Source organism: Hyla sarda, chromosome 2 (genome assembly GCF_029499605.1).
Source record: "Hyla sarda isolate aHylSar1 chromosome 2, aHylSar1.hap1, whole genome shotgun sequence".
NCBI lineage: Eukaryota > Metazoa > Chordata > Amphibia > Anura > Hylidae > Hyla > Hyla sarda.
The window spans coordinates 232804019-232818491 of NC_079190.1; the positions used below are offsets into that span (position 1 = coordinate 232804019).

General features: G+C 40.8%; 1 protein-coding gene across 21 annotated transcripts in view; it reads left to right on the forward strand.

Annotated features, from left to right (window-relative positions):
* The window catches only part of MACF1 (microtubule actin crosslinking factor 1), a 303966-nt gene extending 289562 nt beyond the window's left edge, over positions 1-14404 (forward strand). For 12 of the 21 annotated variants that reach the window (XM_056556581.1, XM_056556595.1, XM_056556594.1 and 9 more), the window contains 4 exons: positions 773-984; positions 2235-2345; positions 3848-3962; positions 13141-14404. In XM_056556581.1, coding sequence (XP_056412556.1) covers positions 773-984; positions 2235-2345; positions 3848-3962; positions 13141-13376 — 674 coding nt within the window. In that variant the 3' untranslated portion in view covers positions 13377-14404. The remainder of the gene's footprint in view (positions 1-772; positions 985-2234; positions 2346-3847; positions 3963-13140) is intronic. The other 9 variants (XM_056556590.1, XM_056556589.1, XM_056556591.1 and 6 more) reach the window with 1 other exon arrangement.
* Positions 14405-14473: the final 69 nt, after the last annotated feature.

The following is a 14473-nucleotide window of genomic DNA, read 5'->3' on the forward strand; positions in this document are numbered from 1 at the left end:
CCATGCCAACCAGCTTTTCGAAAGGGCCATGACACATGCAAGTGCTGCAGCTTCCTCAGTGTTCATATGGGCTGCAGGGTGGTTACTAGCATTGCAGGATATTGCAGCGGAATGGTTAGTTTGAATAAACCTCGCAGTACCGCTATGAAGAGTGTCTTTTGCAAAATACAAAGCAGCTTGCAGCCCATGTAAAGATTAAAGATGATGTAGTGCTCACACAGGTGTCACCCCCCCTTTAAAGAGCTGATAAGTGCGGGTGCCAGAACTCACTGGCCCCCACCACCACTTTTCCACCAATCTAATATTGGTGGCCAGATGACCCCTTTAAAGCATTGGAGTATATAGGAGGATTTGCCTTAGTAGTGCACACTACTTGAGTCTTTAGAGCTTTGTACATTAAGTATGGATGCTGTGACTAGCAGCAGTCAGGAAGTCTTTCATGTGACTCTCCTGAAAGCTGAGAAGGAGAAAGCAGCATGTCACCATGGATGACAGCACATTTTTGCCAACATCTGTTTACCATTTGAAGTTGTATGTTATTTTGACATACATTGGATGGTATAGGCATGAACTACATATGCCCTGAACACATTCTAGAGTGTGTGGCTTCTGAAATATTTAACGCTAACAACCCAACTTAACCTATGTTTGCTGGCTAAATATTAACTTGGTTTGCTAAACTAAAAATGTCTGCATTGCTTACTGTGATCTCTGTGCTTCTTGCTTGTGAAACTTAAAGGAATTGTAACTTCTGAATACTTTTTTCAATCAGCAAGGGGAAGAACGAATCTCGAGCTGCGAGAAAAGTTTATACTACCCGAGGGGGTTTCCCAGGGAATGACCCCCTTCAGGTCACGAGGGCGAAGATCAAAACCGTCTTCCAGGACTGCCTCTCCTACTAGGTCCAGCTCAAGTGCCAGCCAAAGTAACCATAGCTGTACATCCGTCCCATCCTCACCTGCTACTCCTGCAAGTGGTTCCAAGGTAAGTTTTTTGCATGCCTAGTATTCTGGCATTAGCATATGTTAAATGGGATGGTTTTCAAAATACAAAGGCCAGTGTCTTTTGCTTTGCAGTATTCTCATATTTCATTGTTTGTATGCAATGCACCCTTCACAATATGGGAACTACTTTGTATATGCTTTGTGTTTTGTGCATAAACTGGCAGATTATTCATGTCCTGCATCTCATAAAATTTTTTAAATGTGGTTATTTTGGAAGAGTAGACTGTTTTATATTTGGTTTTAGTATTTGGATCTTACATTAAACCATTTTGAGTGCTTTTTATGTTCGTTCAAATAAAAAAAAGTAGGAGATGCAGAGGTTTTGAAACAAAATGGGACTGAATGATAAGTAAAGCTCATCTTCTAGATACAGTGATCCTTCAGTCTGTCAGGCAAGTCCACTACACAAAGCAAAGGCTGTGAGCACTTTTATAACCATTTTTCTCTTTGCTCCAATCTCATATAAAAAGGCAGCTTTTTTTAAAAATTTTTTTTTTATAGTAGTCTTGGTTATAAATGTAGTACTACCATTTTGTGTTAATTTCCTACAGACAAACCTTGTTTGTAGTCCGATCCTTAGAGTTTTGTTAAAGTGCCCATAGACATCAGATGAACCTTATCTGCCAGATTTCACCATGATCATAAACTTATGTTTAGAGGGACCTCTTGGCTATACCCCTGATGGCAGATGTTGGGTAAAAGAAGGAATAAACATGTTGGATTTCAACATGAGTAAGTTGCTTATTCTCTTCGGAGACAAGCTGCCAACATAGATACATGGCATTCCCCCCCCCCCCCCACCCCTATTTAAAACACAGATGCTTTACTAATTGTTCATATGTACGGGGTGTTAGGAGGAGTATGCCAACAGCCACCTTTATGTCACCCCCTTTACCTTTATTTTTACCAACTCACAGACCTCAGGGGAAGGAGAGTAATGTGGATTATATAAATATTGTGATCATGAAAAGTTTTATTTAAGACTTTTAGTCAAAAGTTGTAACTAAAAGGCTAAATGTCATCAGTCATCCAGACATTGTTTTTATTCTTTATTTTATTTTTAATCTAGATATTGCTTTTGTCTTGCCTATGTGAAAAGCGTGTCTGCGTTAGTCCTGTTGTTCAGATTTTGTTTAGTTGTATTTTTGTTTGCATTTTGACAACTCATCACCCTTCTTCATCTTCGCTCGCTTTCCTCATCCGTCCCATGTGCCCTTGCCCCTCTCGCAGACTCCACAGCAGCCATCTCGCTGTTACGAGAAGCCCTGGCTTGTAAACAGCAAGGCTGGCACGCCCTCTAGGGGCTCCGAATATTCAGACTACCAGATCCCATCGTGTGAGGTAGAGTATGGTTCTCCGATAATAGAGCCTCCACCCTTTCCAAGAGCCATCTTCCTGCTAACACTCTGCCTCGTCATGTTTTCCAGAATTAAACTAACAATTGTCTATTAAATGGATGAGAAATACTTGTGTCACTATCCACATAAATCAGTTTTCCCGTTTTTGATTTGATTTCCTTCTAATTAGTGAAGACTAAGGCATGCTGACACTGGTTGAAAAACTCTCTATAATGGCCTCTCTATACTACAGTTACTGTGGATTGTTTTCTCGTCAGATTTGATTGCATGATTTTTAATTATACTAAGATTTCTGCAAACTCTAAATCTTAATTCTATCAGATCGGTGTTGACTCCAAAAAACACATGTTAAGATTGGTTGCATGCTCATTCTGTCAATTGAACATCACTTGTATGCCATGTCTTCTTAACAGCACAGCATAATTTTACCATTGACTGGGCATGGTCATTCATTTATTTAAACTGTAACTAGACATGTTTTTAAATATTTTGTTGATCTTTTAAGTTTTCTTAGAAACACCACAACAGAATTAAGATTTTCTGTACTTGCTCATGTAGATAATTTATGCTACAACTGGGTAGAAAATTCTCCATTTTCATAGATAAGCAGAATAGTTAAGTGAGTAATACCAGTAAAATAAGTAAGAACTGATTTAATGTTAGTGAAGACACAAATACTTGCCCTGACTCTGCATTCGGACCAATAGAACACGAGAATAGGAAGAGCAATGCAGTGTAAGATCCCACTTTTAGTGAGTTACTTCTTAACACATACATCTGTTAGTGTTGCAGTCTCCAGAAGGCCATAGATTCAACTATTATCATTACAAATACAAAAATTTTACATGACTGTTTATTGTCTGTGTATACATGTGTATCTACATTGCGGAGTCTTTACTGATTTGGTAATCTCTGGAAAAATAGAGATTTTTTTAGTCATATTCAAGTGAAACAAGCACAATGGTAATTAATGCTTACGCTATGTTCACACATCATTTTTTATTTCCCATTGAGTTATATTGAATAATTCTTACAGCCTTTTAAAATAATCGACAGGTCCTAGTTTAATGCTGTAACTACAATACAGACATATTTTGGACAATATTTGAGACTTTTTTTTGAATAAGGACTGACAGTAACTTAAAAACTCAGAGTGTGAACATAGCCTTACCTGGCAAGCAAAGGTGCCAGGTGATTAGAATTTTTACTTATGTGTAACCCATACCTAAAGTGCTAAAATACATTCAGAATCCCACATTTGCAAATTATTAGTTGTATCAAATTTGGTGTTGCAGTAAAAAAAATAGACCATTGTAGTTTCAAAGTGAAATAGAACTGACTTAGATTGTAACATTAGTTTTAAAAAGTAGTTAAACAGCTTTTTTTTATTTTAGTTTCTGCAAGACGAGCAGAAATAAATTATATCTTGTGGCAATTTATTTCATCTACTGCGCTTCATAATGTATTATTTTCAAAAATTTTAAGGTAACGCCAGCACAAAGCAGCAAAATGAAGAAAGCTGCTATACATACAAGCCGCTCTTCCCTCACAGGAGACATGTCTGGAACCACCCCTTCTGGTGCCAAATCCAGTCGAACTGGTAAGTGATTCACCATTGCCAGTAAAGAACTGCTTGGCTGAGAATCTTGAAAATGCTCAGTTTATACACCGCACTTTGCCTGCAGTGTTTGGACTGCAAACATGATCTGGCACTACATATGTGATGAGAGCAGAGCAAGCCCTCCTGTCCCACATGTAGGAGATTTTGTTTGCCTAGCAGACAGTGCTGAGACTTATGGTGTGTAGAGCTCAGACAGACTGTTTAGTAAGCCCCAGCAGCTCTTCCCACCCCGTGCTTGTAGATGTCAGAAATGACTATGCTTACAAGCAGGGATGGTTATTTCTCCATTACTGCAGGCAAGGGATTTCATGCTTGCTAAAGCAGCTTCTCTCTGCTTCAGCCCCACACAGTACCACAACATATAACAAAAAACAAACACACACACACACACATAGATAGATAGATATATATATATATATATATATATATATGTATCTTGCAAAAAAAAATTCTCCACTGTGACTTTACAGTATAGATCAATTAGAAATCTCCATCATAGTGTTTTCCAAACTGTGTCTCCAGCAGTGACAAAACTACAACTCCCAGCATGCCTGGACAGCCTTTGGCTCTCCAGGCATGCTGGGAGTTGTAGTTTTGCAACAGCTGGGGGCACCCTGTTGGGAAACACTGGTGTAGTCTGAGCTTCTGATGGGACAGCAAGTGGATTTCAAACTATTGTTCTGCCTCCCCGACTGCTTTACACTGCAGCTCTCCTCCATCACATCGTAGTTAGGCCCTTTTCACACTGCCTTTGTGTTTAGTCGCTAACGGCTGTCAGGGTCCCCTTGTTTTTTTTAGCCTTTGAAGGCAGTCAGCAAGACTGGAGCACAACTGGTCCCGACGGATCCGATTGACTTTAATAGGGTCCGTCGGGCACCATTCTTTTTGGTGACGAATGTCGGGAAAAGACCGCTATTCTCCTAACAGGCGTCACACTGCTGTTTCATATTGGCAGTGTGAAACTTACGGTTTGCGAGAGTAGCTTAGCTTCATTGTCTATTAGAGTCAAAGGCTACTTTCATACTGCTGTTATAGCACAGTAGTGAGACGCCCGTTAGGAGAATAGCAGGAGAAAAATTACTGCATTAGCCATCTTTTTCTCCCGATATTCGCCGCCAAAAATAATGGCGCCCGACGGACCCCATTCAGATCCGGTGGGACCAGTTGTTGCCCATTGTGCTCCAGTCTTGCTGACGGTCTTCAAAGGATAAAAAAAGAAAAAAAAGCAAGGGGAGCCTGACGGCCATTAGCGACTCAGCTCAACAGCAGTGTGAAAAGGGCCTAAATATGATGTGATGGAGAAGAGCTGCAGTGTAAAGCAGACAAGGGAGGCAGCTCAAAAGTTTGAGCTTCTGATGGGACAGCAAGTAGATTTCAGAATACACCAGTGTTTCCCAACAGGGTGCCTCCAGCTGTTGCAAAACTACAACTCTCAGCATGTCCGAACAGCCAAAGGCTGTCCAAGCTTGCCGTGAGGTATAGTTTTGCCACAGCTGGAGACACAGTTTGGAAAACACAATTACATTACTACAATAAACAACGCTGGTACCGCTATGATGAAGCTTGTGGGCTTCTGCGACTGAACTCAACATATTACAGCAGTGGTTTCCAAACAGCGTATCTCCAGCCGTGGACAAAACTACAACTTCCAGCATGTCTGGACAGCCAATGTTCGACTTTCTTTATGGTAGTATTTATGTAATAGAGCCTTTGGCTGTCCAGGCATGCTGGAAGTTGTAGTTTTGCCACTGCTGGACTAACACAGTATGAAAACACTGCTGTAATGAATCAACACAGCTGCAGCTTGCATTTCTTTTGGACCAGGGGAGGGTGGGGAGAGGGACCTCATTAGGATGGGAGGGGATATGCATATAAGAGGGAGTTAGAATGTTATTTTCTAATAATTTCCTCAGTGTGGAGAGCAGGGGGGAGGGTAGCAGGAGAGGAGCATCTTGGGAAATGGAGTCTTTTATGACTCTGCTTCTCCCTCCATGCATGCAAACAGAGGGAAATTTGTGAGGCAATAACAGGAAAATAGCTGGACCGATTTTGACTTTACAAGATCTATCAGATAGGTAAAGTTATTTTTTTTACAATCAGTGCTGCATATCTCCTTTAACGTGACTTCACAGACATTGTGAATTCGGGCAGAGGTCAAATGACCCAGATTTAGAGTAAAGCAAGTGTGGACGATGGAGAATAAAAACCAATAAGCAACTTTCTAGTGCCAGCAAGATTATTCAATGGCTGTAATCAAAATCTCCTTGAAAATCCCTTTAAGGACTCAAAACAATCTTCGTTATTGCACTTTTTTTTTTTCCTCCTCTTCTTCTTCTAAAAATCATAACTCGTTAAATTTTGCACCTTCAGGCCAATATAAGGTTTTTTTTTTGCATCATCAATTGTACTTTGTAATGACATCACTTATTTAATAACCTAACCTCTTAAGGACCATGGACGTGTATACACGTACAATGGCCCTTAACCGGGTATGACGCGTGCTCCCGACTCGAGCCCGTGTCATACCGGCCGGCCCCCAGCTGATTCCTGCAGCTGTGGGCCGGCGTGTTAATAGCCGACATGGGATGATCGCCGTGGCCGGCAATTAACCCTTTGAAACACACACGCATTAACCCCTTCCTTATTAAAAGTTTAAATCACCCACCTTTTCCCAAATTCCATATAAAAAATATATAAACATTATAAAAATAAACATATGTGGTATCGCCGGGTGCGTAAATGTCCAAACTATAAAAATATATCGTAAATTAAACCGCACGGTCAATGGCGTACGCGCGAAAAAATTCCAAAGTCCAAAATAGCGTATTTTTGGTCACTTTTCATACCATAAAAAAAAGGAATAAATGCGATCAAAAAGTCCGATCAAAACAAAAATGGTACCGTTTAAAACTTCAGATCACGGCGCCAAAAATTAGCCCTGAAACTACCCTGTACGCGGAAAAATAAAAAAGTTACAGGGGTAAAAAGAGGACAATTTTAAATGTATTAATTTTCCTGCATGTAGTTATGATTTTTTCCAAAAGTACGACAAAATCAAACCTATATAAGTAGGGTATCATTTTAATCGTATGGACCTAAAGAATAAAGAGAGTGTCATTTTTACAGAAAAATGTACAGCGTAGAAACAGAAGCCCCCAAAATTTACAAAATGGTGTTTTTTCTTCAATTTTGTCGCAGAATGATTTTTTTTTCCGTTTCGCCGTAAATTTTTGGGTAAAATGACTGATGTCATTACAAAGTAATTGGTGGCGCAAAAAATATGGATTTTTAGGTGCAAAATTGAAAGGGTTATGATTTTTAAAAGGTAAGGAGGAAAAAACGAAAGTGCAAAAACAGAAAACCGCTTGGTCCTTAAGGGGCTAATCTGCGGCGAAACAAAAAAAAAATTGTTGTGGCGTGAAATGGAAAAAAAAAACACCATTTTGCAAATTTTTAGGGCTTCCGTTTCTACGCAGTGCACTTTTCTGTAAAAATGACACAATGGCCCACATTTATCATTGTAGGTGTAAGTGAAGCATTTTTTTACACCTTTTTTTTTTTGTGTGGTGGTAATGTGTAGGAGAACCAAATTTATCACAGAGCAAGTCACATTTTCTCAAATTTCTCTCTTCACATACACTAAAAAGCTACGCCAGGTCTGGGATGGTGTAGTTTTAGAGGCTTTTCAATGGCTTTCCGCCTTTTTACAAAAAGGCACAGTTCATAAATCCCTTCTATATCATGTGTATTGCCAAAATCAGTGGATTGCAACTCAAAATCTGTGGCTTGAAACTCAAAATCTGCAGAAATGTGTAAACAAAAAGGCGCAAATAAACCCCGCTTGCGCCTTTTTGTGCCTTTTGTAGACACAAAAAACTGTCTAAAGACAATGATAAATGTCAGCCATTATCTTTCTTCTGTAGGTCCATACGGTTACAGGGATAACCAATTTATGTAGGCTTTGTTTATTTTACAAATTGAAAAAAATAACTACATGCACCAAAATTAGTGTTTAAATGGGCACTGTCATGAAAACAAAAAATTGATATGTTGTAGTACTTAAGTACTACAACATATCTCTAATATAGTTTAATTAAAAAAAGTGATTTTAAAACAGTTTAAAATCACTTTTAAATTGGGCCACTAGGGTTCGCCCTCCTAGTGGCCGAATGCATTCTGCAGTGACGTCACTACAGAATTTCGGCTCATTTCAGCCTGGCAAATGAGTCGAAATTCATTCACTGCGCGCTGGCTTCCTGTCTGTCAATCAAACAGGCAGGAAGCCAGCGCAGTAAAGTCCAGGAGCAGCCGCCCTGGCCGCAGCAGGCACGCAGCCTGTACCTCAGCCCAGTTGGAGTCTGCACTCTCTCTGCAGACTCCGGTAACTGAATTGGATTCCCCGGCACGTCCTGCATCCGGATTCCCCGTTTCTAAGCAGCTCACCGCGCAGCGCAGAGTTCGCGGTCCCGGCTTCTTCTCTCCATCTGAGCGACCGGAGGTGAGGGGAGGGGGTGGCGGCAGGAGGTTGGTATAAATGGGTGCCTCCAATTGTTTCCCCACTACAACTGCCAGCATGCCCTGTAAGCCAATAGATGTCAGGGCATGCTGGGAGTTGTAGTTGTGAAACAGCTGGAGGCACCCTGTTAGAACTAAGGGCGGAAGTCGCCTCCAGCAGGCATCAGTGACGTGGTGCCTGCTGGGGAAGTCTGCCTGGTAGTGAGCACACTACCAGGCAGACAAAATGGCATTTATTAGTCAATAAATATAAAAATAAAGGCAGGGAGGGGGTTAGGGATAGAAGGGCAATAGGCAGGGACAGAAAAAAAAGAGGGTTGGTGGGAGCTACCCTTTAAAATTGTCATCTTCTGACCCCTATAACTTTATTTTTCCGCGTATGGGGCTATATGAGGGCCTATTTTTTGCACCGTGGTCTGTAGTTTTAATCGGTACTTTTTGTTTTGATGAGACATTTTCATTGCTTTTTATTAATACTTTTATGGTATATGAAGTTTCGCCATCGACCGTGTGGTTTAGCTAACCATATATTTAATAGTTTGGACATTTGTGCCCACGGTGGTACCACATTATTTTTTATTATTACATTATTTTATTTATAAAATAGGAAAAGGGGGGTGATTTAAACTTTTATTAGGGGGGGCTTATTCACATTTATTCTCATTTTATTTTTACCACTTTTTACTTTTTTAGCCCACTTAGAAGGCTGTACCATGCAATCTTTTGATTGCATACACTGTTCATTGCTATTCCATAGTATAGCATTGATCAGTGTTATCAGCGCTCTGCTGCTCCAGCTTGCTGCGCAGGCATGGAGCAGTAGATCGCCAATCGGACGGCGAGGAGGCAGGCGAGGACCCTCCCGTTGTCCAGTAAGCTGATCGGGACATCGCGATTCTGTGGGTGCCCAGCATTAGCCATGCGTCCTGGCTGCCCGTAGCAACCAGGACCCACGGGGTTTAACCCGTTCTCTGCTTGTGAGAAGGGTTTAAACCCAGTTAGTGGGATCAGGACATACAGGTACTCCCTGAGTCCTTAAAGTGTACCTGTCATAGTGCAAAAAAAAGGTGATATGTTACTCAGGACCCAATTCTGATCATGTGCATATAAGTTTTATGTGTCTCGGACCTATATATCCAGAGATATAAGCATTTATCTGCTGGTGAGTTACTTTTTCATTGTGCAGGCTGGAGGGGGCGTGTCAGTCTGTCTCCCTCACAGGAGCAAGCCTGTGCAGTCAGCCAATCAGTACTCTCTACTCTGTAACCCTTTCCTCTCTGGTTTTATGCTGTGTCATGTGTCAGAGGAAGATACTTGGAGCTTGCCTGCAGTAATCAGAAGACATTATGGTGAATTCATAACAGGATAAAATGTATAAATATAAGAATAGATCTTTATAAAATTAGTGCAAGGATTTTTTAGATAAAAGTACAGCATTTTTATGAATACATGCTCTATCTGTTTTATCTTCTCCTAGTAAAGCTGGATGCTAATCAGCATAGCTGTCACTGTGTGTCATTCATCTTTAACAGACTCCTGAATGTCTGATCAACTTCTTTGTCATTCAGGAGTCTGAGAAAGCGTTGACTATTTCAGCATGCTGGGAGTTGTAGTTTAGTAACAACTGAAGCTGCAATGTTTGTAAATAACTGTGTTAGAGCAGTGTTGCCGCCAGCTGTTTTAAAACTACAGCTCCCAGTATGTCCACACATCCTTTATCTGTAGTTTTGCACACACTCAATAGAAATCTCCTATACTGGATACCGGTATGCTTTACGGCCAGTATCCAGTATGCTGTAAAATCTAGACTAGTCTGTCAGGCTAAAAGACAGGCGACCCCTAGTGGTGGCAATTTTGAGCTTGAATTTCAGGTGAAAATTAAAAAAATTTTTAACAGGTGTATATTGTGAAATGTGATATTATAATGAGTCCTGCAATATATGAAAAGTTTTTAACAATGACAGTTCCTCTTTAAGGACTCTGGAACGGGGGCGTACCCGTACGCTCTGCACCCTTAACTGGTTAAATTGATTGGCAATGTTTAGTTGCAGCTGCAAATGTGTTGTGTACAGTCATGGCCGTAAATGTTTGCACCCCTGAAATTTTTCTAGAAAATGAACACCAAACTCCAAAAAATTGGCTGGACAAAATTATTGGCACCCTTAACTTAATATTTGGTTGCACGCCCTTTGGAAAAAAATAAATCTTAATCAGTCACTTCCTATAACCATCAATAAGCTTCTTACACCTCTCAGCCGGAATGTTGGGCCACTCTTCCTTTGCAAACTGCTCCAGGTCTCTCTTATTGGAACAGCAATCTCTCTTTTTCCCAACAGCAATTTTTAGATCTCTCCACAGGTGTTCAGATCTGGGATGGGATTTAGATCTGGACTCATTGCTGGCCACTTCAGAACTCTCATTGCTGGCCACTTCAGAACTCTCCAGTGCTTTGTTGCCATCCATTTCTGGGTGCTTTTTGACATAAGTTTGGGGTCATTGTCCTGCTGGAAGAGCCAAGATCTCGGACGCAAACCCAGTTTTCTGATACTGGGCTGTACAGTGCGACCCAAATCCATTGGTAATCCTTAGATTTCATGATGCCTTGCACACATTCAAGGCACCCAGTGCCAGAGGCAGCAAAACAACCCCAAAACATCATTGAACCTCCACCGTATTTCACTGTAGGTACTGTGTTCTTTTCTTTGTAGGCCTCATTCCATTTTTGGTAAACCGTAGAATGATGTGCTTTACCAAAAACTCTCTCCTGGTCTCATTTGTACACAAGATGTTTAGCAGTGGGGTCTTCCTGGGTCTCCCGCCATAGCATTTGATTTCATTTAAATGTTGACGGATAGTTCGCGCTGACACTTGATGCTCCCTGAGCCTGCAGGACAGCTTGAATATCTTTGGAACTTGTTTGGGGCTGCTTATCCACCATCTGGACTATTCTGTATTTACACCTTTCATCAATTTTTCTCTTCCATACACGCCCAGGGAGATTAGCTACAGTGCCATGGGTTGCAAACTTCTTGATAATATTGCGCACTGTGGACAAAGCCAAATCTAGATCCCTGGAGAGGGACTTGTTACCTTGAGATTGTTGATATTTTTTGACAGTTTTAGTTCTATTCTCTTTCTGTTGTCCATGCTTAGTGTGGCACACACAGAAACACAATGCAAAGACTAAGTGAACTTCACTCCTTTTTATCTGCTTTCAGGTGTGATTTTTATATTGCCCACACCTGTTACTTGCCGCAGATGAGTTTAAAGGATCATCACATGCTTGAAATAATCTTATTTTTCTACAATTTTGAAAGGGTGCCAATAATTTTGTCCAGCCCATTTTTGGAGTTTGGTGTGACATTATGTCCAATTAGCTTTTTTTTCCTCCCTTTTTTTTGTTTAGTTCCAATACACACAAAGGGAATAAACATGTGTATAGCAAAACATGTGTTACTGCAATCCTTTTCTGTGAGAAATACTAAATTTTCTAGAAAAATGTCAGGCGTGCCAACATTTACGGCAATGACTGTATGTCTAACAAAAATCTATAAACACATTTTGGCACAACCATAACACAAGTTTTAAAAGCTTATAGTGTTTGAGAGCAGGCAGGTAACGCATATAGTTAACCCATAGGTAACCCAGTTGAAAGGTTAAATCGGTAACTTTGTTTTAGACATCCTGTGTGAAAGCAAGTTGTCATGATGCAGTCTATACGTTCTGGACAATGTTTCTTGTATCCACATATTCTCTACAGTACAGTTACAGTTTTTTGTGAGCCTTTTGGTTGCACACATGTAAAGCTTAGCTGCACAGAAAAAATCCAATATTAACTTCGTTGATGATGCTACTTGGAGATGAGCAAACTTACAGTAAATTCGATTCGTCATGAACTTCTCGGCTCGGCAGTTGATGGCTTATCCTGCATAAATGAGTTCAGCTTTCAGGTGCTCCAGTGGGCTGGAAAAGGTGGATACAGTCCTAGGAAAGAGTCTCCTAGGACTGTATCCACCTTTTCCAGCCCACTGGAGCACCTGAAAGCTGAACTAATTTATGCAGGATAAGCCATCAACTGCCGAGCCGAGAAGTTTGTGAAGAATCGAATTTACTGTAAGTTCGCTCATCTCTAATGCTGATGCACAGTACTGGGAGCTATATTTACAGTGAAATGCAGCTGCACTTACGTTCATATAAAACTTCAAGTGCAGGATCAGCTTATTGTTATCATTACGAGCCTTATTATGAGGTAAGATACACCATACAGCCAAAATGTGTGAATAAAGGGAGCATAGTATATACCTGTGGTCTCCAACCTGTGGCCCTCCAGATGTTGCAAAACTACAACTCCCAGCATGCCCGGACAGCCGTTGGCTGTCCGGGCATGCTGAGAGTTGTAGTTTTGCAACATCTGGAGGTCCGCAGGTTGGAGACCACTGGTGTATACTATCAAATTTACATATTTTGCAAACATTACCAGCTTGACAGTACGGTTATAACAGGTCCCACAAAGAAGTAGTGAGATAATATCACATTAACTTGTAGCATAACTGTGAACAATAAAAGCTGTAAGCAGCATCCGATTGGCATGTCATGCCTGTTTATAATGCTCCCAACAAACCTTCTCTCTCTATTTTTGTAGATCCCAAGAAAAGTGGCAGCCGTGCCGGGAGCCGTACAGGAAGCCGTGCCAGCAGCCGCAGGGGCAGCGATGCCTCTGACTTCGACCTTCTAGAAACACAGTCTGCTTGTTCAGACACCTCAGAAAGTAGCGCTGCCGGGGGACCATCCCGCAGAGGACTGTCTAAACCTTCAAAAATCCCCACAATGTCCAAAAAAACTGTCAGCACTCCTAAAACTTCCGGCACCAAGAGATAGTCCTAACTGAAGCGACCTCTGGCACAAGAGCAAATAGCCTATAAATGGGGCAGACCATGACATTTTCTATCATGCACTGTACATCTGGATGTACACTGTTTATCTGTGGAGAAATTTCTATCGTCTATACATGTATACGAAAAAAAAATGTTTATAACTGCCTTATCCGTTTCTTTTGTTTTTGTATGTTACTACTTCCATGTGAATATTTCTGTAGATACAAAGCCTTGTGTCAATTCCTGGTAAAATTCAGGAAGTCTAGTAGAGTGTAAAACAGGAGAGTAGATGGCTAATGATGTGATTTTGTGGGGTATGAGACCCTTTTTGTTAGGGTTAATATCCTGAGGCAACACTACTAAACTTTATTAAGGAAATCCTCTGTTTTGTATATGAACTATTCTTTATTAAATTGCAGAGGGATCAGAGACTGACCTGAGGTTTTAATAAAAGATTGTCTTTCTGAATTGACAGCACTTGCACATCCTGCTTTGAACATATAACTAGGATATCAAGTCTCTCGCAGCAACTGCAGCTGAAAAGGACAATGTGGGAGCAGCCACTTGCCATGACAGGGAATTCCAGATCCTGGTGCAGCATAGGTTAGCGTATGCTTCTCCACAGCCATTTTGCACTCATGCCAGATTCAGCTGATTTTCTAATTGTAAACTACATTTGTTTTATTTATCTGCTTAGGATTTTCTTATTTATTATTTAATAGTCATTCCACGTAGAATTTGTGTGACATGTTCATTTTTGTAATTAACACTCACAGTTGTGTGTCCAATAAATGGGACTCACCAGCACAATTCCTTCCTCACATTCGTATGCTGGCTCTCCCTGACAGATCGACCCTGTGGGACGGGAAGTGTTAGAGCTCGGATGGATCCCTCCTATCATCGGTCCCTACATCCAGTTCTAACCAGGCTGCTGTGTGAAAATCTCAAATAGTTTGCAACAGAAATTGATGCTGTACCAATGAACTGTTAAACAACAACACTTTTGTATTAAAATTGCTTGCAGTAACCTCATATTTTCTATGCCTTTGTCATTTGTCCCATCTTAATGTTTATTTACAGGGGCAGATTTATGGTGGCTAA